The sequence below is a fragment of the Lepisosteus platostomus genome, chromosome 23 (genome assembly GCF_059453375.1).
Source record: "Lepisosteus platostomus isolate fLepPlt1 chromosome 23, fLepPlt1.hap1, whole genome shotgun sequence".
Taxonomy (NCBI): Eukaryota; Metazoa; Chordata; class Actinopteri; order Semionotiformes; family Lepisosteidae; genus Lepisosteus; species Lepisosteus platostomus.
This window is the reverse complement of record NC_142633.1, coordinates 11,648,036-11,672,325: the sequence shown is the minus strand read 5'-3', so window position 1 is coordinate 11,672,325 and position 24,290 is coordinate 11,648,036. Positions and strand designations below refer to the sequence as shown.

Genomic DNA, 24,290 nt, shown 5'->3' with positions numbered 1-24,290 from the left:
TGGTAAGAAAGCCAGCATTCGGGTCAAAGAAGTCAGGACTCGAGCGCTCATTCTCCCTCTCTCACACTCTGTGCAGCAGAAAAACGCGTCCAAACTGCAGTTGCACTCAAGCCCTTCTTTGTCCCTTTGACCATGGGAATGAGTATCCAATATTGTTGGGGATTTAAGCAACATCTGTTCGAAGAAATATATATATATTTGTGTGTGTGTGCATGTGTGTGTGTGTGTGAGAGAGAGAGTACATTATTCCTTCCACTTCTAGTTTTGATAGGCTTCTTGTTACTTGTTAAGATTGGAAAAAACGTGCAATTTTCTGTAAATAAGGTTCAGTGGCTGCCTGCCAGGGTGTAATAGGTTCTCACTGTGTTTATTCCTACAACAGGTGCTCATAGTTTCTCCCTCACTCCATATCCCCTCTGGTGCATGTGGGTTTTTAGTTTTTTCTTTGTGTTTTTTTAATTATTATTATTGTTATTGTTGTGTCTTGGTGAGCAGCCCCTGAAGATGATGCTATGTAGGGGGTATGTGTCATTATCCCTGCTTGGCCAGTGTCCGAGAGCTGTCTTATGCTCTTGGCTTTTTTTTTCTTTTCTGCAGCTCATGTGGAATCTGAGCCGAACTGAAAGCTCTCCAGACATCCCCATGTAAAATGAATGAACTCAGGCTCATAAGTGAAACTAATTCACAGGCAATGCAATACATTTCTGTACCATTGAGGGACTTAGATGAGGGTCACTTCGTGTCTATCAGCTATTAATGTTTCAGATTTAAAAATGTGTTATTGCAGAAGAAAGTGTGATGGTGAAGGACAGAATTTCAGGATGCAGGTACCAAGTTAATACACAGCCAGGGAATACAAAAGTCTTCTCATCAGTAATTCTTTGCTTAGTGCAATGAATAAAAGCAACCTTTTTCATCTTGAATCATGCTCAGTGGCTCACTTTTATCACAAGTCCTTTATTGCAAGATGGGGACCCCTACTGGGAGGCCTGAGAAAATAGCAGCTTATAAACCAAAAAAAATCTAGTCTTTATTCATCCTGAAGCTAGTGTATTTCTTTTTTAAGATGAACAACTTTAGAGATGCTCTGTTTATCAATTGCTAAAGAAAAATGACTCTTTATGACGGATACCATAGTGGTCCATCTGTAAAAATATATGCCATATTTGATATCTTTAACAAGTTTAATAGACACAGATGTTGAAAAAAGGACAGAGCATTTCCTTCATTTACATCTGTGGAATAAACCTGTGCTCTAAATTGTGTGGCAAGCATTGATTCAGCCCTGGCATTTCAATAACAAAAAAGTATTTATTTTCTTTTTCATCAGTCCAAATGCAATGTATCCTCCCAAAATTGCTCACTTAGCTTCAAAACTAGCTGTTGGAACCTCACTCCCAGTAGCTGCATATTTTATTGGGATTGAATTAAAATGCAAAGACAGAAATTCAATACAACATGTCAAATACATAAAATGTATTTGACAAATAAGTCAGTTCACAGCTTGGATATCTTGTTATGCTTGCGAATCAGATACTACATGTTGAAGAGCATATTTCTGTATTTCTTTGGCAGTCTGTGTGTATATATATATAAACCAGGTTCGACAATATTAGACCTACACTAACTTTCATCTTGGAAACTTAATGAGATCGTGCAATGACCAGATCGAAATGTCATTGCAAGCATGATTTCATTCTGATTGAATTAAACAAACAATGCACATTGCCGCACAGCTCCCATGTCTGCGTCTCCACAGCGCCTCTCTCTCTCTGCGTACACGCAGATATCTAGAGAATAACCGAGAGAGAGAGAGAGAAGGTGGAAGAGCTGCACCTAGCGAACGTGTACACGCCGTGGGCGTACATGCAGAAGAGGTGCATTGTTGTGTTTCTAAGACACAAGACCGACCGTCGCTCACAAAAGAAGCAGGCACAGCCGAGGAAGATGTGCGCAAGTACGTTTGCTGCCGCGGTGAAGATTTGTGTTTTGGAATGAAGGGACTCTGGCTAGCATTTGATGTTGGGGATGGAGCGGCGAATAGGCTGGGTTTCAGCACTGGGGGATCAGAGGCAGAGCAGCACTCACCAATACTCGCTTTGATCCATATCCCCAGGCCTGCTTGACTGTGCAGCGCACGCTGACTGAGTCCTCCGAAGTGATTCCTGACAACTGTCTGGCAGAGATAAGGGAGGGGGACTCAAACCGCACTCTGGAGTTCCATTAGCACAGCAGCCACTTTAAACTGGATGATTTATATTTAAGAAGCCCACACAGGGGTTGCCAAAAAAGAAAATATATAAAAAAAACTGTAGTTTTGGCTCAGTCCTTCTCCTTTTCTTGCGTTTGACAAGACATTGTGCACCTGAATATCAATGAGCGCCAGTCGAATATAGTCTCACATGTTATTAAAACTTGTGTATTAAGCCCTTCGCTGGGCACTGTATCAGCTGGCAAGCTCTACCGCCATCAAATCAAAAGAACCAACGCATATATTTACATCACATCAATACGCGCAGTGTAAGCGGTAAAAAAAAGATACTTGTTAATTAGAAGTCATCTTAAACACAGATACTGTTTCAATTTGGCAAGAATTAAAGAAATAAGTAAGAGGCTTTAGCAAGAAAAAAGGGAAAGAAACCTGCTTGGAAGCTGCCAAAAAAATCAGGGAAATTAAATCATATCCACTGGCAGAATGTTTTTAGCATAAATTTCTGGAGGTTTGTTCTTTGCCTACTGTGCGGAAACAGGAGAGTCTCACTGAAGAATGTTTCATTTGATTGCTTCCATATAAAAGGCAGGCGGGTGGTTGGGGACTTGGGCCAGGCTGAGCTAACATGGGCTGGGTCAGTGTCCCAGTTATGACCCCTGGGCTTGGGCACAGATACTGTTTAAACTCAAGGAACTGCACACCAGTGAGAACCCCGAGCCAGTCACCAGTAGAGGTTGCCATCTTTAAGATGAATCCTCTATCTAGTGCCCTGTGACCTTGCTGGACCTGTGCTATGCTTTGACAACACTGTGGTGAAGGTTTTGCTCCTGGGGTTTTATTTCCATTCCAGCGGATTCCCCCCTTACCGCGAGTATACCTCAGACCGACATTGTGTGTAAAATCCTAACCTACGCCGTAGTGTAAGGATTGGGTGGCTCCAGAGGGAAGCCTGGTGCCCTACTGGGACACAGCGGGAATGGAATATTGTGTGGGAGAGGCGCTCCTCCATGCTGCCACAGTGGGAATGCTGTTTGACTCAGGTTAAGTGATCGGGATCATGTTTAGTAGTGACAGCTTGTATGGCTTCAGGCTAGACTGGCTGTTTCTACATGTGTCAGATGAAGAATGACGCAAACCGTAGGCTCAGCTAATGTCCTGCTCTCTTTTGCAGCCTACTCTGACTCCAGTATTGACAGCAGGGATGGGTGCTGTGATCTGGGTGTCTCCAGAGTGGAGAGAGGATTTTATCCTCAGGCCTGCTAACTCCAAGCCTGCCTATCGTCTAATTTCTGATGATTTACAACAGAACAAATAAAACATAGTGACAAAATGAGTACAGTATGTAGAGCTCACAGATTGAAACCTTTGTTCTTTTTGCAACGTTTCAAAGCAAGTCCTATTGTGGCTTCAATCTAAAAAGCCCATTACTTGACATGAAGTGTTGCACCACCTGGTGGGCAGTTATGGAACCTACAAATACCGCTCACTGATAAACCATCAAAATAATCCCATTAGATTAAGTATTTGAAAATTATTTTTCACTCCTACTCACTCCACTGCATATCTCTGCCAGGTGTCTGATGACTGGGAGACAGAAGTGTTTATTGCTTGTTGCATTGAGTAGTATTATTCCTTCTTGTTATCTAGAAGAGAGCCCTTTATTGCCTAGTGCTACTGAATCTCTACATCCTGGTTTATTTCATTAGGTTCAGAAGTAGCTGCTGGGTTTCAAGAGGCATTCCTGTGGAATCATATCTTTAGCGAATTCAGAAGTTTTGCTTATTTCCTTCTCTGTAATTACTGTGCTGTCAAACACACTTTTAAAAGCTCTCTCTCTCTCACTGGCAGGTCAGGGACGCGGGGGCAAAGCAGAAAATTAGGACTCATAAAATATAGAGATTATCTAAAATAAGTGATAGATCTGTACATGTCGTAGCTAAATAAATTGATCCTTTTAAGAATGAGATCAGCTGGTACAGTAGAAAAAAATGTATATTTTTGCCAGACAGCAATCCACTGATAGTCACACAGACCCTTTCCTGCACAAGAGCTTAACAAACCAGGCCAGCCAATTGGACTTGGGGTGGATCCTTGCTTGCCTCTTTTCTTTAACCTCAATCTCTAGCACCCTAGCGCAGCAAAGTAAGATGAAATACGGACTTACCTCCATTTCTCAAAGAAATAAGTTTGAGTTGGTGTTTTTATTATTTTATTCTTTCTTTTTTTCTACCAACTTTTTTTTTTTCTTTTCGCAGCTTTGGCCTATAGTGTATGTCTCTCGCTCTCTCTTTCTTTCTCTCTCTCTCCCCAGAGAGAGGAAACATTATTCCCCTTCGCACAGATGAAAGGCTACAGCGGACAATAAAAATGCTATTTAAATGCAAGGGTGTTTGTGTGCGGGTGAGAGATATTTCCTGCAGAAAGTGAGCTGTTGCATCCTGATAAATAGTAAATATAAGGGAATGCGATTTACATTTATCTTGCAGAGGCAGCCAATATAAATTTCAGTAAATCCTAGAAGATGAGGATTTAAGTAGGGACTGGCTGAGACCAATTCTTACACTGTGGGTCCCACGCAATAGAAATGCCTATTAGATTGAGAATTGTATTTCCTTATTAAAGAGTATAGGCACTAGCATTGACAGCATCTCGATTGCTATCATTTTTATAAACTCATATGTATATAAATGTACTGTACATATATACACATCCATGCGAAACTTTTCTTTAAAATATAAAATAAGTCAAATTTAGTTTTTTTCTGATGTGATATGATGTAGCCCTCAACTACTTCTGTCAACCTGTCCTGGTCTTTTCTATAATTTCTACAGTGTTAGCAGGTTCCACGTCTAGATCTCTGCAAAAAACAATGCTCAGCTTTAAAGAATCCATGCACAGACATCCAGTCATCAGCGTTGGTAGACTAGGAAAGGGGACATTACCATGAAGAGCAGGGTGATCAATTAAAACCTGTTTCTGTAAAGTGCAAGTGATGTCATTTTCCACTGGTTTTACATTGTAACATTGTGACACACTGACCTAATGCCTTGCAAAGCATTACAGTGGATTTAATAGATACTTCCAGCAGGTGAAATACTCAAACAATTGTGTTGTGGGAATGAAACTCTTTGGTCTGTTATTGGTAGAAATGTTGTGCCCAAGACATCTCAAGTCTTTTTTCTTAAAGTGATAGAAGAAAAACTGAGAAGTGATTGTTTGCAATAATTAAATGCTGAAGAGGTTGCTGCCGTAAATCATTATTTGTTATGTGCTTCAACACAATGCTTATGTCATCCTTTCCTTTTGCAGCAAAGTGTTACAAATTTCATTTGGAAGCACAGAAAACCTTGCTCTTACCATTTACGTATTTGTTCAGCATCATTTGACTCAGTATTGTTTAACATTATTGAACCCGACAAATAGCTGTTACTCAATCCATTAAATGGCAGCAAAATCGAATTACCTTAGATTATAACACAGGCTTCTGCAATTACCTCTTCTCTCTCCCAACTTGCTTCTGGTTTGTGTTGTTTTCAGGTTGTTTATTGGGCCACAACAAGAGCCCCTCTCTCTCAGTGGTAGCTCAGGAGTAATGTGGGAAGAATAAAGCCACTCTAGTTTTGACTGAAGCTTTTTGCTTCAAGCACAGATTTGTTTAGTGGTCAACTTAATATTTCTTTCCCTGCCTTCAGGTTGCCCACCTGTCACTTACTGAGTAACGGGTCATTACTGTAAAGATACAGTAACAGCAAAAGCTTGTTAGAACAATAAATTTCACAACAGTCCTTTTTTTAACAAAAAGAGTTTGCAGGGTATCTTTGGCAGCACAGTCCTGTATATCCAGGCTGTATCTGCATCGCTGCCCTCAGTCCAGAGAAGATGGTGTGTAGATGAAGCCGGATACCAGCACAGCCACAGCCACAGGGTCTGGGCCAGGCGCTGTACAGTATGTCTCAGAAAGGCGTCACATGAAAAGACTCAGCAGGCAGACAGAGCTCGAGTGTGATTCCCACAAGCTTTAAACGCAGTGTCTGACCATTCAGAATACACTGAAGCCTTGCTTTTCTTTATTAATATCATTGAAACCTCAGGGTGCTTGAAGTGACCTTGAGACAACCTGTTGCTCCCTGCTGTGAAACGCTTCTAGATGCCTTGTGAGCCAGCCCAGCTGCACAGTCCACAGTGGGCAGGCCTGTGTCCACACGGGGAGATCCTGGGTGGCGATGGTGGTGGTGGTAGTGGGGGGGAGGTGTAATGTTGTGAACCCTCCCTGGTAGCTGGGGCTGGGAGGTCGCCCGTTTGCATGTGTTTCCTGTTAGTTCCAGATACCACTCTGACAGGTGCAAGGCGGTGATTAATTCTTTGGCCCTGCGAAAGTGCAGAAGGCCTCCCAACATCCAATTCACCCACCCACACACCCACACACACACACACACAACCCGGTCAGAAAGCAGAGAGCAGTACTGCCACCCCTGGATGGGACATCCTCTTGTAAAGCTGAAACACAGAACCCCTTTCAGAAACGAACACCCTGAACTTTTCTATCACCCACCTGTACCCAAACAATAACAATACACAGCCACCAGCAGCCAGGGCTGACCAGTATCTGACAAGTGAAAACCGTGTGTCCTGCATCTTTCAGTCCCTATCTTAGATGATGAAATATGTTGAAAGGTTTTTGATCACTCATAAATTTCCTTCAAATCCTGTTTGAAGAGAACTGATCGGTGAAGTCCTGTTAGGGCTAACTGTTTCTCCTATCCCTTTAGCTCTGCGGTAGCTTCTGTGACCTTAAGAAAACAATAAGAGAATGCTAGACTGACACTGCATACTGTATGTTTTTAAAATCGCTTACAAAAATTGAACTCATGTTGCTTGGCCACAATTAGATATTCGCTCTTTTAGGTTGACAGAGAAGGCCGACTATGAAATACTGATCTGGGGTTTGTCTGTGAAATAACTTCTAACACCTTGCCCTTGACAGAACCGTCAGTGAGCCAAGTCAAAAGTGTTGTCAATTTTATCTATCTACATGCTACAAATACGGGTTTCTCTCTCCCTCTCTTTCTCACACTCCCTGGCTCCCCCCTCCCTCTCGGCCAATAAAATAATGATAAAAAATCTGCTTGAGTCCCCAGCTGGCTGGCACAAACAGCAGCCTTCTCCTCTCTCAGACTCCAGCTGAGAGCTATTTCACTATTTATTTACATGTAATTATCGCTATGAGGTGCAGATATTAACACTGTCAAGAACAATTTGACCTGACATTTTTCACTCGGCCTGTTCCCTGCTGTTTTTAGCAAACAACACTCACCCCCTCCTCCTCCTCCTCCTTTTGCGTATGCCGTGATCCACCTTGCATTACTTTCGGTGCTAGCCTCCAAAACTGCGGGCCTAACCGCACACAAACCGCTCTTCTGAAATCATTAAAAACCTGGCCTTTCATTTGGAGGCGGCAGCAGGACGAAGTGAGGGAAAGGGGAGAGACTAGGACGGCTTGCAGGAGGGGGGGGGGGCTTGTTTCTGCTGGCGGAATTCATCCCGCGGTTAACTCAGGCACATTACCCGTGCGAAATAAACGGATTGCACCGCGCACTTTCTTCAATTGCAGCCCAATAGAGAGCATTAACCTTTGGTTAGCGAGAGGACCCCGGCAAACAGCCTGGGACGTTTAAGACCAAGCGCACTGGTTTTCACGGCGTGTGCTGTGCAGCCGGAGCACGGAGTCGGATGGGTGGCTGGAGGGCATCGCAGGGTTATGCGGCAGTTAAAAAAGAAAGTGATTAATGACAGCGTGGCAAGGGAGCGATATAAATACTAGCTCTTTAAAATAACATCTGTAAACCTTGCGCTGAATCGGTGTGTGGTGCTGTAGCGCCCGTGTAGTCCCCTTGTTGTTGGACTTTCTTCCTCTTGCTTTGGTCAAGTGCGGGTGCAGCTGCTTAAAGACCTGCAGAATTGCTTGATAACAGGGGCATCTTTGAGAGCATTTAATTGTGCTTTTTGAAGATATTTTAATTGATTTAATTCCCCTTTATACATTTTCCCCTTTATAAAGCATATTTTGAGTCGATGCTACCTCACTAATTGTGCAGAGTTTATTTGTCTCATAAAGACAAATTAAATCCATCTTAAAAATCCTCTGATCTGACCAATAGTGTCATGGTGCCCTAGCCTTCGTGTACATGTTATTTGCCTTCAAACAATACATTAGTTCTTGTCTCTGACCTGAGTAGCAGTCAGACTGTTGGCTTATGCCTATGCAAAGATCAATCTCATTCAAGTTTACTAATTGTCTTTCTTCGTGTCCTGCTCTGGCCAGTTTGCCATTATTGTCCATCTTCTCTCCTTCTACAACTGCGACTAAGAATGGAGTCCGGTTTCTAGATTTCCAGTCCGGTTTCTAGATTCTCAGCCTCTGCCGTGAGGGAGCAGTAATCGCGTGTTCTGGCTCTGCTTGACGTAGCACCGCTGACTCCACTTAAAAAGTCCTGCGAAAGTGTCAGTTTGGTCTTTTTTGACCAAACGTGTGCGGAAGGACTCGTCAGGCATGCCATCAAGAGTAGGCCCAGTAGACGCATGTCAGCGATCTGCCTCTCCTGCAGCACAGGTTCTGCGTGAAGAGGGAAACTAACACTCGTGTCGCACCAGAGTCAGAGGGAGTCCTGGGAGGGGGTTGTGTACCAAGCTGCCGAGGGTTAAAAGAGCCATATGCAAAATATTTCACATAGCTAACATGCTCTGAGAAGTGACAGCTTGTTTTTTTGCCGGCTAATCGCTCTCATCTGTACCCAGCTTGTCAATGCCCAGTTTCTGTCAGTGCCAATCAGACACCTAATTGGAAACAATTAACTACCCCCCCCCCCTTCCTCCTCCTCTCCCAAACTGTTCTCTCCTTCCCCCAATTCTCCGCCCTCCCCCCTCCTTAGTCTCCTTATCCCATTCCGTTGGCGGATGCCACTTTTCACTTTCGATTAACGTGTCGCGGCCAATTAGCGGTGTGACATGCGGCCAGGATAGGAAATCATTTCTGTCATCTGCTCCCTGCCATTCCGGGCAATAACTGCAGGGAGAAACACACTGCCTGCTGGATGGATCCCTTAATTACAAGTTGCTGCCTCCGCCGTGACAGAATGCGCTAATTAAATTTATGCAATGATCGTTATTTTTAAATAGTCATTTTGGTTTTTTTTTTATTTTCTTCAGATGAGTGGCCGGTTTGTCTGTCAGGCTTTCCACTTTGTTGGCTGGGGGAGGGTGGAGGGCACGGTGCTAGGACGTCTCAGCTGCACTCCCTGCACAAGGCCGGAGCTGAGGGCTCAAGCTAGCGTACATTACCGCGGGTCCGAAGGCAGTAGCAGAAAGTTAACTCGGGCTTTCTTAAGTGCGCTGGGAGCAAAGCATCACTTTTCCTGTTTGTTTGTTTTTATTTTGTCACAACTGGTCGTGATATGAATATTATTTCAGCGTTATTTCTCATTTCGTTGTGACGTCAGGAAAATAAGATCTATACCATCTTCACTGATGACCGGCAGATAGTTTTTAAATTTATGCTAGAATGCAGTTTTTATTGATTTTGAAAAAGACAGAGACAACATCTATTAAATAAAATGTATTTTTTTTAAAAGATACACTTATATGACAGTATGACAACATACAGGTTTTTATAGCATCATCTCTGTACTGAAATGGACATTTCTTATAGAAACTTTCTTTGTTTCTATTTTCCCACTTGCCAATATAAGAGATTTGTGACACTCTTTGTCTATACTGACTCAATGGGTAAAAACACTTTTATTAATATTTCATTTTGTACTATCTGTATTCATTCAGATTAGTCATTTATTTTTTGTTATCCTATTTTTAAAAATCCAAAAGAAAAACCACCCTTCTTGGGGGGAGAAACCAGCACACATGCTCATTTTTTTTTTTACTGAGGAAAAAATCGAACAATTAGTACTTATAGAGAAATATCTCCTTTCCAGATCTGGTTGGTGTGAGATATTTATTTTTCTGCGCTTCACAGATAGCTTCCAGATATATTTCTTTTTGCCCGCATGACCTTTTGTCAAACTTAAAGGTACCTCTTAAGGGCATTTAATTTGGGTGAAATAAAGGGCTATCTGAGACACAGGAGCTAATCCAGTCTTTACCAGATTAGGAGGAGACTGTGTGCACAACAGTTCTGTGAAGTGTTGGAGCTGGGAAGCAAACAGACAGGACTCCTATCTGCACCACTGGCAGACTGGCCCTCAGGCCTCAACACTCCTATATGAGCCTTTGTACTTCTCAAAGCCTCTCTCTCTAAGTCTCTCTCTTCCCCTCGGTCGCCCGCACGCTCCAGCCTGTGCTTAGCCTTTACTAAAGCCAGGGAAATGGATGAGGACGAGTGAGCAAGTGGAGGAGGCAGATTGTAGCTGCTCTGTACCGTGAGCACTGGAGTGACCCGTTCAGGCTGTTGTTAGTGGGGTGTTGTTAACGAGGTGTGGGGTCAGTGCAGCAGGCTGGACTGCGACTGGTGCATTAGTGTGCCTGTCTGTGGACGTGCTTTCCAGCTTCTATCTTCTAGCGTGGAGGGGGGAAACCTATATCAGGCTGGGCTTAATCATTGTTTTTGTGTTAATAAACCACTTTTAATGAGGCGATTAAGTGTTACATTACGTAGTTCTACACACAGAGGCACTCTATTTATTGCACTGCATTTTCACACCTTGCGGAGTCATTAACAGGGCAGTCTTGTCTAGGAAATGGACAAGTCTGGAATGAAGGACAGTACGTAATTCAATATCTTTTAGACCTGTACTAGTGTTTCTAATTGATGATTTTTAAAATAGGGATTCACAACAGGTAGTTCATTGATAAAAGGAGGCGCTGTACATTTATCGTTTGTTATATATTGAGGTTACAGGTAATAATGTATTAAAAGTGAAAATGTCCAAATCTTTAATTCAATCCTTTACTTAACCTAATATACCAATTGCAAACAAGTTCTGAATTACAGTGACAGCCTGCAGAGTGCTCATTTAGACAGCAGGGCATCTACTGGGACAGTTTGAGTAAAGTGCTGTGCTCAGTGGTTCAAAAACACTACTTCACCCAGGACTTGAACCCTCAGCCTTCTGTCCCTAAAGAAATCTTTTGTATGAAAAACACGAGTTATTTTTCAGCTATTTATGTGTTGTGAATAAGTGTCCTGTATTAAGACTGATGTTATTATTGCTATTATTACACCTGGAGTTTTAACTATTAATCCGGAGTAAAAGCAAAGAATAAAAAAATTTAGATTTGGAGAAAAAAAAACTGCATCGCATCATTAAATCCCCTCTTGTGAAGGGTCTTTAGTTCCAGCTCTGTTAAATTAGCTCTTCATTTGTCCTTTTTTTGAAAAGAAAGAGACTATTAAATCATTGTCATCTGAGCCAGTTTAACATTTTAACTTCGTTCCAGCTGAGAGGGAGTCGAGTTGTTTTTCGGCAAAGAAACTCAACAAAGAAGGGAGTCACGTCAAACATTTAAGCAGACAAAAAAATATAATTTGACAGTTAAGGAAATTAGGATCGCATGAAAGCCGCTCTTTTTGTGTCTCGAACGCGCTATTTATTTATCTGAAAGGATGCACATTGTATCAATTTACAGTTTTACATTTACGCTGCCCGGGGCCGGACTGCTCAGAAGTTGAGAGAATTAATTACTTTTTTTATTATTATTTATAAAGTAATCTATCTGTAGAGAGAGAAGCGGGGAGTGCCCCGAGCAATGTCCTTTAAACTCGGTCCTGGCTTGCATTATCTACACTGCCAGCGCGCACACAAACCCGCAACAAACGAAAATTGAGCTACTGTGCGCATGTTGGGGAGAGAGAGGGGGAGGTGGCACAGTGTGTTTAAAAAGACAGAAAAAAAAAGTTAAGTGTGTGCTATCGACTGGCCGCGGCTCTAAAGCGTTACGCTGCAGAAACTGCCTTCTCTGTGTCACTCGGATGTGATATCAGACAGCCCGGGGATGTTGTTTGTCAGTCTGGGTGATTGGCAGACTTCGGCGCTTCCTCTCGCCACCCGTATCGGATAAAAAGGTTACAGATGTGGAAGGAATATTGATTTTTATTTAGTGATGGTAATACGGCAGGAAATAATAGATTACAAATACTAGCCGAGCCCGGCTTCAAATTCCAACTGCCTATTTCTCTTTAAGTCTTCTGCACTAGTTCTGCCCCGTCTCTTGTGGTTCAAAGCAGGGCGTCTGAAGGTTAAATGACTGTTTCCTGTGTTAGCAAAAGTAACTTTAAGGACAGCTAGAGAAAACACACGGGCTGTCCTTCTTGGAAAGGGGGCGAGTGACCTGAAATAGGAGACCCTCTCACAGTCAATTTGAAAGGCTTTTTAAAATATACGCGTTACAGCACAGTGTTATGATATGTTATATATATATTCTCAGTTTTACAGCTTTGTAAATTCAGTCATTTCCTGAGCATGTGAGGTAAGACAAACCGCAATGCGTTTCAAAAAGTTTGTATGATATTGTTTTAAAGTTGACCTATACAACAAGTACCAAAGATTTGAATCTTAATCAATAACCAAAAATGTCCACAGTGGATTTTGAGAGAGGTTTTGGTTCAATACACACATGATATGCTTCTTATTTTTTGTAGTTTTACTTTTATCCTATTGGAGTAGAAATGCATACTGTCCCTCCAGTATATAATGTCCCACTACATTTGACTAATTTTACCATATTCACATTCATATCCAGTCTCGGTGCTGCATTACTCGTAAGACTTTTTCATCAAAGTCCCATGTCATAGCTACCACCACCCCACCCCATGCAGCGACATCACTTGACTTTTTTTTTTGTCAAAAATGGTTCTTGTCAAGCCAGAAATGACAGCATTGACTCTGAATCATGCCTCGCCGCTCTCTAACAATTGCTCATTGGTCTTTTGTTCCATTTTTTTTTTTATGTGTGTGTGTTTGCCTAGCTAACAGGGGGCTGAGAAAAACGCAGAGAGAAGCTGGGTTTTTTTTCCTCCTTTTTTCCCCTGCTGTGGGCCGTTGAGTTTCCTGATTGTTGTGTGTTGGAAACTGAACTTGGGATGGCGGGGCAGAGGAGCTGTGGGCTGTGGCGTCCCCCCCCACCCCCGCGTGGCGAAGAAGGGGGCGGCCAGTGGCCCAACATGCTGCTCGAAAGGCCGTATTTACCTCTTGCCGCACCGGAATACTTTCAATTCGCCACTTTAATTGATGTCAATAAGGTTATGCTAAATTTGGAGATTTGAATAAATTCCACTTTCAGAGCAATAATGGGTCGCTGGGGCGAGGGGCCGGGTAACCACCCGCCTGAATAGATCTCCTGCCCCTCCTCTCTCTCTCCCAATATTCCACTTTGACATTTCCGTGTGCTCGCCCTGCGCTCATCTGATTAAAAACGAAACCCCTGTGGAGCCGCAGTTCCCTTTAAGTGTGGGCTGTGTACTGCATACAGCTGTTTTATTACCGATATGGTTATTAAATCAATACAATTAAATCAAATACATATAGAAATGTGCTTGAGGCGGGGAAGCATTTTTCTTTTCATTTTTCAAGCTGCATGGCTGCAAAGAATGTAAGGAATCTTGAAGCCTGCTCACCGCAAAAACTTTCAAACTTAGGATGCGTTTCTGGACACAGCAAGCCGTGATGCTCCAGAAAATAAACCGCTGTGCTGCCTTGTGTCGCAGAATCAGAGGGTTTTTAGTGTTGGTTTAGCACGGGCCTGGAAGACAGGGGGCTGATGAACAGTGCTGACCGGACACTGGCTTGTCCCAGTCTGTGAAGGAGTGCGCAGGCTTGCAATTAAAATTGCATTAAGAAGTCTCAGTCTGAGAAGAGTGCCTGCAATGGGTGTTTAATTAAAAAAAGCCACAGTTAAATGGAATCCAGATCTGTTTGCCCTCAAGAACCCCTGTCCACCCTGTGAAATAAGCCAGTGTGTGGCCTACAGTCTCATGACTTTGTCTGCAAGATGAAGTAGAGCTTTATCTCCTGTAGAACCTGCTCCTGTGTGCTGGTTTCGTCTTTGTGGTTTTGCTTGTACTAAACATCCAAAGCATTAACCTCATTTCATAGTTGAGCCAACTTTCAAACAGAGAAATCATGGATCCTGTTATGTGCTCCGTTAATATTCGTATGTATCAGTGAGAGGAGGTGGGGATCTGAGTTCATATGTGAAATTATATGATAATTCCAGATGATTTATGACCATGGTATATACCTAGATCAAACACAGCAAAGCACTTGTCCTATTCCAAGTACTGCATATGTTCTGGGTCATATTCCGAAACAAACAAGAAGGTTTTTGTTTGATTATGTCTGCACATTATGAAATGTGCAGAACATCAGAACACAAGAATCAGGACTTGGCTCTTGCTGTGTTTGTGGCATTGCCTCCACAGTGATCTCTCCTGCAGGAAGTCTCATAGTAAGGCACCATCTTCATGGAAAATGGTCCGTCTGTATGGGACCCTGACTCTTTGACCAGCGCCATGATGGGCTAATTGGTTTAGCAGGCTGAGTATGAAGAAGGCCAAAGGTCAGTTGAGCGTGGCGAGTCAGAACGTGAACCTGATGTTGGGGAGGATGCTTTTGTGTTGACCGTCAATGAGGAGCATGTGTGGGCCAGCTCTCCCTCGGCACGCTGCCCCATGAAGCCTGCACTCTGCTCTCCACAGCAAGCCTCAGACCTGCCTCCACCCCGGCTTCCCTGCTCCTGCCACAGCAAAGCAGGACAAAGAACTGTGTTATCAAGCAGTCCCTGTGTGTGTGTGTGGTGTTTAACAACGACTGCAAGGACAAACATGTCTCTAAGGTTTCTATGGCTTAACCTTGCCTTAAAAGATTGGGCATTGTCTCGCAGTTCACTCTATGGTATAACCCCATGGTTTCTGCTGCAAGAAGGCATGTACCCCACTCTTTACTCAAGCAAAGCAAATTAGACACTAGTCATTAATATATACTGACTCTTTGTTGAAAAATTGCAGCCATGTGCTATGCAAAAAGAGATTTTAATCATTAATGTTGTCTGTAAAGGTAGATTTCTTGATTTTGTTTGGTATTTTCCCTAAGAGTGTGTATTAGTGCTCTTCAGTGCATCTAGTGTTTTCAATTACTTAACCATCCACCAGAAGTATAAAAGTGATTTTGGTGAAGGTAAGAGCACAAAGGAGCCTATTCTGGAAACATTGGGTTTAATTCAGGACTGAGGGCACACGCTCTCCACCTGAACACTAGTCCTTCACAGTGCCATGTGGAAAGCACAACTTGGAATAGCCAACCACACTTAGCCAACATCCAAACTCCTCATAAACAGATGCCTGAGACTACAAAGACCCTGGAGTAGTGAAGCACAATTTAAACATGTTTTGCAGTGGTTTTTTTGTGATTTCTGGAGATCTAAAGAATAATTCACTGTCTCTGGTAGTTATGGGAAAGACCCGGTCCCATGTTTTCCATTAATTCTTCATGTCTGTGGCACGGACCTGGCCACACATCACATACAGATCCGCTATCGATGATTAGATCTATGACGAGGTCTTTAATTTTGATCTTGGACTGAATTTTGTAGAAGACGTAAGGAATAAGAAATGCTGTTTGCAGTTTACCCAGGGCTGTTTAGAGCTGCTGTAAATTGGAGTAATGATAATATGGGAAAAAAGAATAGTTCTGTCGGAACACTCTGTATGAATGTGAAACCCCATTTTGAAGAAGACATGACACGTGTGCGGCCTAATCTCAGAGGGGATCTGATGTGAGCATTTATTATCTTAAACATTATTACTATTCATGACTGTCAAGCTGCTCTGAGGGCTGAGAGCAGTAGATTATGTATTCCCCGAGCGCGTGTTCTCATGTAGGCCTCAGGACACGAGCTGTCAGGCACTGCTGGCTGATTTGTAACTGGAGCAGGCCTGTCTCACTCACCCTTGCCTAATTATCATGCTCTGAGCTCCAGCTCCACCCTGCTGCATGGAGCCAGGCCTGTTTACACCTGCCCTGCCAGTCCTGAGCACTCAGGTGTGTGAACGCAGAGAGAAAGAAAGCTCTTTCGCAAAGTTTGTGCCCAGGAGATGAAATGCGACCCCTTTATAACTTTTGGGGAGTGTTGTCTCCTGGATCTTTCACGAGGTGGCCTGCAGTTTTTAATGCAGTATGTCTCTTTAGGTTTGGGAAAGAGCTCCACTGCATCTCCTATTATTTTCATGTGCCAAGAAGGAGTGTTACACAGCAAGCACAGAATACTGTGTAAGGTGTGCCACAGCAAAGTGTTTGTAGACATGCACTAGGGGATCTAGGTGCGATTGCTGGGGACAGGTGGATCCCACAGTTTCTACTGACATTCTTGCATAGAGAAGTGCATTTCATGGATGCATAAAAGGAACTGAACACATACTTATGCTAACTAACTCAAATTCTGTGGAAACCCCTGTGACCCCTTCTTCATTTGGCATCCTGCTTTTCTGTGCTGTTCTGCTCTTCTATGTGAGCAGTGACATGTCTGGGCAATATCATTACATTTTTGAAGGACATCTCCTTCATATCCTTGTTGTGTAAGAACTAGAATTTTTGTCCCTGTTGTATTAAAAAAATTATCACTTCTAATTTTCTTTTCTCTCATTTACAACCAACAGTAAGACCAGAAATAAGCAAAAGCTTGCTTCAGGATTGGTTTTTGAAAGCGTTTTAAACATCCTGTGCACATTTTTGTGTTAGCTGCACTCTTGACTCTCTGTGCTTCTCCCTCTTTCTCTCTCCCAGGTGATGAGCATTCTGAGTAATCCCAGCGCAGTTCCACCCCAGCCCCAGCACGACTTCTCCATCTCCCCCCTGCACAGCAGCCTGGAGTCCTCGAACCCCATCTCAGCCAGCTGCAGCCAGCGCTCTGACCCCATTAAGAGTGTGGACAGCCTGCCCTCCTCTCAGTCCTACTGCCCACCGACGTACAGCACCACCAGCTACAGCGTGGACCCCGTTACTGCTGGCTACCAGTATAGCCAGTATGGCCAGAGTGAGTCCCAGGCAACCTGCCTCTTGCCCCATTTCTTAAACATAGACACGATTGCCTCTTCTGCCTCCTCTGCTTCAAACCATAAACATTTAACAGGAGGAGTGGACATGCTGTTATATAAAGCCTGACGCCCACACTGCACTTACACACTGCCGCTCAATGTAAGAGGCAGACAGTGTGCAAAGAGAGGACAAACTCACAGCTCTGCACATGGCTGCATATTGAATGCTTCTTCATGGTGTTATATGATACTGTACTTTAATGTGATTAATTAAATACAGGATTTTCAAAAAATGAGTTTTATTAGCAAGAGAATTACTAGCAATAATAATACACTTATTAATAATAGCAATACATCATTAGACGAAAAACAAGTATTTTACAACAGAGCGATCAGATATTCTTCTGCCGTGAAACAATGTAGGAGACTCTTTAAAAGTGTCTCGTGATGGAACTGGGCTTGCCTGGGATTTAAGCTGTAAACGTCTGTGAAAAGCAAATCGTCTCTCAGAGCGCTGGCTTGTGATCATGCTAAAACTGCGATTATAACACCGCGCCAGCTGTCACTTTCAAGGGCTTCTCTGCAGAAAGCTTGCCCACCCACCCACAGGTATGCAGCTCCTACCGTTCTGTGAGCCTCCTGACAAGTCTCTTTTCTTTACAAGAGCCCAGCCCAGCTTTGACACGCTGCTATTTAATGTCATCTTGACAGCGCGTTGGCAGGGTCTTCAGGTAATTCTTCTGAAGGGATCCCAGCTGCTGAAACACAACTGTCTCCATTTCCAACAAAGGAAGAGAGAATCATCAGCGGTTCGAATAACTGTCCCCAGGGAGGGATATTAAAGGTGGAAAGACTGAACACATTGACAAAGGTTATAGTTTAACAAGCTTATGCTGAGAACCGCAGCACGGCAGTCCTATACATGCAGTACAATAGTTTTTCTTTTTCTTTTTTAAGTTATGATTTATGTCCTCCTGCAGAGTTAGTTCCTCCCTAATCAGTTCAGACTCTCGTTCTCCGACTTCAGCGCACCTCTTGTCACTCAGGGCTGGGCTATACGTACAGTACAGTTTCTCCCGCCACTCCTCCTCCTCCTCCTCCTCCTCACTGTTTGGTTCCCCGCTGCCTGCTTGTGGTTGAAAAGGGATAGCGTTACGCAGTGAGACTGCTCCAGGAGCCTGAGGATTAGCCATTCCATTCTGTTCCATCTCCTCGTCTCCAACGCAGCTTTCCAAGATCGTTTTATTTGTGCTTGGAATTATACTGGAAGGTTAAAAGCCAAGTGAAGTCAAATCCTATCTTAATAATATCGAATAACGTTATGGCTATGAGTCAGAGAGCTATACAGTATAGGCCAGGAGGGGAGAGGGCAGGGGCACAGGGGGTTATAGGGTGTTTCCCAATACCTTTCCCATTCCAGCTTGCCCTTGGTTTGTCCCCATGACCCCCTAACCCATTCGCTGCGGCTCTTCCACAGTCAGCCCCTCTAATGTCTTTAACTTGCGCCATTAAATTGAAACCTTGTGAGGCGCCTGGCTGATCGATACCTGCCTCCTCAGCTCCCAGGGAAAGACTGGGCGCCCCCTGACCCCTGCCCTTGCCCGGGGTGGGGGGGGGGGCGGCTGGGAGCGGACACGTGCTCTTGATAAAGATCTCCTGCAGCATGCCGATACCAGATATTTCCAATCACGGGCGCAGCCCTCAGGTGCTGAGTTAGTCACACTGCGGTGTGTGGAGCAGGGGCTTCAAAGGCCAGCCAGCCACCCTCTCCCAGCCCCTGCCTCTGCTCAGGGCCAGCCTCAAGGCTCCGTGGCTGCCAGGTCCCTGGTCCAGCAAGAGCAGAGCCCGGCCATGCTGTAAAGAGCAGGGTGTACTGTATATCTGACTGCTGGGCAGTGTCCACCAAGGAGAGTCATGCACGCTGTGTGGAGAGTTGAGTAATTCTACAGTTTTATGGGTTTGGTCAGGGAAAAAGCTTTTAAGTATAGTTTTTGACTGTTTATTCTCACAATAAAAACTGTTTGTCTGTTCAAATGATGGTACAAGTGTTAATGGTACAAGTGTCTGAACCCACTTGACATTTTGTTTTAAGATGAATTTTTAAATAAAAAATGTAGACTATAAATTCCCAAGAAAAACAAAATCAGCATCTCGGCCGTTGGTTTTTGCTTGAAAGCACACTTTTGAAAATCATATGATTTAAGCAAAATAAAAAGTACATTTGTTCAATGGGGAATGGTCGTTAGTTCACATACAGTACATCAAACAAAGATGTTCTGATTTTTTACCAAAAAATGTAACATCTTGAACACATTGGGTATGCAGTAACCAGCACAATGTAGATACTGTACTAGAGCCCCAGCCACACAAAGTAACACTGAAACACATTATCAGTCATACATACAGATGAGGTTTGCATAAATGAAAGCACTTATGACAGTTGTGTAATTGCTATTGTTGTTTCCCTTGCATGCACCACTGCCTGTGTCTATGCATGCACGCGTGCACCCGTGTTTGGACCATCTGTCCGGGCGCACACGCCTGGGTACAGGTGTCTGTGTGCACCTGTGAAAGCGAGTCCCCGCTCCGCGAGGGCCCGCCGAAACCGCGGAGGCTAAACGAGGAGGCCCTGCAACTCTCAGAGCTCCCTGCCGCCTAATGATGGAGATGATAGCAGAAAGGAAGCGTGAAAAGCAATGCAAATAGAACTGACAAGTCTAATGAGCAGCACTGAGGAGAAGGAAGGCCCGGGGGGACCCGGTGGAGTGACACCGCATTGACAGGAAGAGTGGGGCTGGAGCTGGGGCCCGTGGCACAGCACAGTCCCTCAGGGAGACCCGCAGACAGGAAGAGCCTGTTCGGAGGAGTAGCACGTTCATTCACAAGATTCAGTGCGCGTCTCTGCTTGAACAATATTATTTTTTTTCCACTGCTGTGGTCACCGTTGGGGTCACTGTTAGCCGCAGTGGCAGCAGCCTGCAGGAGACTGAGATTGACTGCAGACGTGACGTAGCAATAAGCACGTTTATGCCCATGAATTGAAGATCCAGTCACCTGAATCCTTTTTATTGGTCATAAAATAAAGTGGCCCATAAAAAAAATAAACCTTGTCGTTTTACCAGCAACGCCTAGAGGTGCTTTACAGCCTATTGACCTGACTCCTCCACGCAGTACTGGGTTGTGTCCATGTGTCTCAGTCCTCCCGCGGACTCATTGTACTGATCCGCACGAACCCGGCTCAGGGCCCGAGTTGCTGACATGTCCCACATGTGTTTTGACCCGCAGCTGCAGTCGACTACCTGGCCAAGAACGTGAGCTTGTCCACGCAGAGGAGGATGAAGCTGGGGGAGCATTCGGCGGTCCTGGGACTTCTTCAGGTGGAGACGGGACAGGCCTACTGAACCCGGTCTCCCCCGGTCCCCTTTCTCCCTTCCACTCTCACTCCCCCCTCCTCCCCCCCACCCCCTCACCCCCTCACCCTTTCCACCTCCACCCTCACTTCCTCATCCCCCGATGTCTGCGCTCCAGTCCGGCGGCGGCCGGTGGAGTCCGGCCTGCGCGTGTGCTCGGGGTGTTTTTCACGCGCGAGTAAACGCGCTTGAAGTCACTTGTGGGACAGAACTGAAGCTATTCTGTAGCTGGTTAGGGTGAGAAGATTCTTAAAAAAACAGCAGTTCCAAAATCAAACACCCCCACACCCACCACCCCGCCCCCTCCCCTCACACCCCCTAACCCCTTCTAATCACCAACAAAGAGACCCATTCACGACTTCAGACGATCCAAGGAAAAGGACCGTCTGTTGTCTCGGAAAAAATCAAAAGCACTGCCCATTGGCGGGGAAAGTTAGCACACAAGACAACGTCTGAAGCTGTTTCTCACCCCAGATTTTGACCTTGCTGTTTATAGTAGTTTGTTAGTAATTGCCATTATAATTCTAATTGTTATTATTATTGTTATTATTATTGTTGTTATTATTATAATTATTGTAATTATGTTTTTTTTTAATTTGTAGATTTTTTTTTTCTTTATACGACCTTGTTGTAAATGCTAACAGATGACTGAGGGAGAGAAGACGTGTGTGGCTAATAGCAGAAGCCGAGGACATTTTAGGATGGTGTCTCTCTGCCTGCTCTCTGAGCTCTTTGATACAAAGCAATGATCTGACCTTCCCATCGTAATCTGTAATTTGACATTCCGAAAGGGCTTGGCCACTCTGTGGGATGTCTAGCTCTCCAGCTCATTGGGGAATTTTAAAACAGTGTGGTGGCTGGTTGCCCTCCGCAGAAAAATAACTCTCTCCCTTAGGCATGGGGAACTGGGACAAGGGCATTTTTCAAGAAAAGGCTGTTGGAGGAAACGGAAGTTCTAAAACAGAAGAATTCTGAATTCAGGAAGGACAAAGTGAAAGTCCTTCAGCCTGCTGCTGGGGTGTTATGGTGTACCCCTCACTGCTTGTTCCCCTGTGTATGCACATCTGTATGCACTCAGTGGGACATCAGGATCATGACAAACCCACCAAAGGTTTTCATCAGATAGTTCCTAAAACGGGTTTGCATCCAGTTCCTTCCTAACATGTCTTACATTCCAGAATATGATACTTCATGTGATATTAACCTTTACCAACTGAAAGACCTTTCTGTAAAGTAAACATTCCATGACACTGCTAGCATAACCGATTCAAGTTTTGACCAATTTAATGACACTGTCCAGAAAGAGGGGTCCTAGCCAACTAAAATCCTCAGAATACTCTGTGTTATGATCATATTTTCATTGGCTAGGATTTCTCCAAAGATAAGGCTGCATTGCAGTATGTTAGTTCTAAAGTGCTGAACAACAAGCTGATTAGGAATCTTTTCCTTTGAACCTCACCTGGTGTTTAAAAGTAGACAGAGAAAAGGTAACATCTACACAAGTGCCGAAGCAATTGTGCTTTCAAATTCTGTTTTATTCCTAAAATGGCCTTTGTATTGTGGACATTACATAAGTAATTTAAATCCTTTTTAGATCCCTTTTCTGATCATAATAGTACCATTAAAAAGTAATTTTGCTCTGATATTCAGAAGTTTTTTTTTAAATCAGGAAACCAACTCCAAGAATACTATTGGGACTCAGAAACAATCTGATCTGAAGTACACTGTCTCACCTACTCTGTGCAAGTACATTGCTGTAGGGTTTTCCAGCATTTTAGTATCAGGTTGACAGAAAGCTCTTGTATCTTGAACTCCAGTTAATATGCATTCATAGACCTATAGAAAAAAAAACAACAGAAAAAGTTAATAGTGAATATCAAACATTTGTGTAGCGCTTATAGTTTATCTTGGGCACAATCTATTTAGTCACATATAAAGTTCATTGTACAGTAGACATAAGCAGATTGTGTATTGTATGTTTATAAAGAGTATGTTTTATACTAAAACAAAAAAACGTGCAGTGGTAGATTGAACGAGAGACCTGTGGAAGTCTTTTATAATGCATCTTTGATTTACATTCCTTAATATTGTTTTTATATTTTTATTTGCCTCTTTTTTTGTTTTTAATTTGTCGTATTGATGTTTTTGGGAAAAAAAAACGGACAGATTGTATCGCTTTTGCTTACGGGAAGCAACAGACTCTTGATGAAAAAGGACATAAAGTAGATCAACTCACCCACCTCAAGTATTAATCAAATATTTAAATAAATGTAGAATATTCTACCAGAAAGACTGAGAACATGTCATCTGGATGGCCAGAGCAAGGGCCAGTATCAGAGAATGACGGGGAATATTCCATCTGGACAGATCACTGGACAATAGGAACGTGTTCTACGTTTACACAAGCTGTTACTACTGGAAGCGTATTCTTCTGTGGTTTGGTCTGACATTCCGAACTTGATTCCGAAAGCAGTGTTTTGAGGAACAACAGCAAAAAACAAAATAAAACTGTAGCGTGTGCATGGACTCATGGTTTCCACAAAAAGGTGCTTTTTCTGCTCCTTCCCTGCCAAAGCACTGCAAGTGGCAAACCGCGGACCTCTGCTGCCATTGGAGACATGGACATCTCCTCCTGGATGAATCAGGATGTGTGAGCAGGGCTGTACATATACTGCCAGACACTTGACCTCAATAAAACAGAAACAACGACAACAACAAAAAAAATTCTTGATTTTCTTCTCCTTCTTCGGCTCTCGAGGCGGATCCAAACCTTCATTTTAAATGCTGAGACTTTGTGTATTTTTTAAAAAAAATCAACAAAAATGGAAAAAAAAAAGAAAAAAATGGAGAAATAAAAAAAACGCTTCTAGTATATAACACTCATTTCTAACACTTGCATTTATCAACGTTGGGATATTTAAAGCACTATGTGACCTGCCCAAATATACCCCAACCCCTTTTTCCCTTCACCCCAACAGCCCCTGTCCCTGCCCTCTGTACCCCTTCACCCCAACACCCCCTTCCAGCCTTCTGTACCCCTTCACCCCAACACCCCCTTCCAGCCTTCTGTACCCCTTCACCTCAACACCCCTTTCCTGCCCTCTGTACCCCTTCACCTCAACACCCCTTTCCTGCCCTCTGCTCCCCACCCAACCTCCTCATCTGACTCCAGTCCTTGATTCCTAACCTGTTTACTTGCTGTTTTTGTTGCATCTGTGTTTTGCTTTATTACATTTCTGTTCAGCATGTGTGTATATTATCATGGCATAATTTATTCTGCTGTATGAAGTAGTAGAGTAGTGGGAACTTGTATTGGCATTTACTACCTTCAGCCTGTTGATGTCTTTCCTGTAACACTGGCGTAATGTTATCAATTAAAGCTCTAAAATGATCACACACCTTCCTCTTTCTTCTTTCCTTCTTTGTTTTTTGCTTCCTTCTTCAAATTCACTCCTCTCTTGGCTCATGTGGAAGAGAGTGTTCACAGATGCACACACTGCTTCGCTCTGGCTGCTGACTCTCCTTGAGGTCTTTTTCATGATGTCTCCATGGCAGTGGCAGAGGTTAGGCCTGTTGTACTGGGCAACAGAGGGAAGCCCGAACAGTAAACTCTAGTCTTTAGCCCGTTTTG

At 43.6% G+C, this 24,290-nt stretch overlaps 1 protein-coding gene across 4 annotated transcripts in view; it reads left to right on the top strand.

Annotated features, from left to right (window-relative positions):
• The window catches only part of pax7a (paired box 7a), an 84,844-nt gene extending 60,789 nt beyond the window's left edge, over positions 1-24,055 (top strand). For all 4 annotated transcript variants that reach the window (XM_088616888.1, XM_088616886.1, XM_088616887.1 and 1 more), the window contains exons 8-9: positions 16,999-17,248; positions 20,535-24,055. In XM_088616888.1, coding sequence (XP_088473014.1) covers positions 16,999-17,248; positions 20,535-20,650 — 366 coding nt within the window. In that variant the 3' untranslated portion in view covers positions 20,651-24,055. The remainder of the gene's footprint in view (positions 1-16,998; positions 17,249-20,534) is intronic.
• Positions 24,056-24,290: the final 235 nt, after the last annotated feature.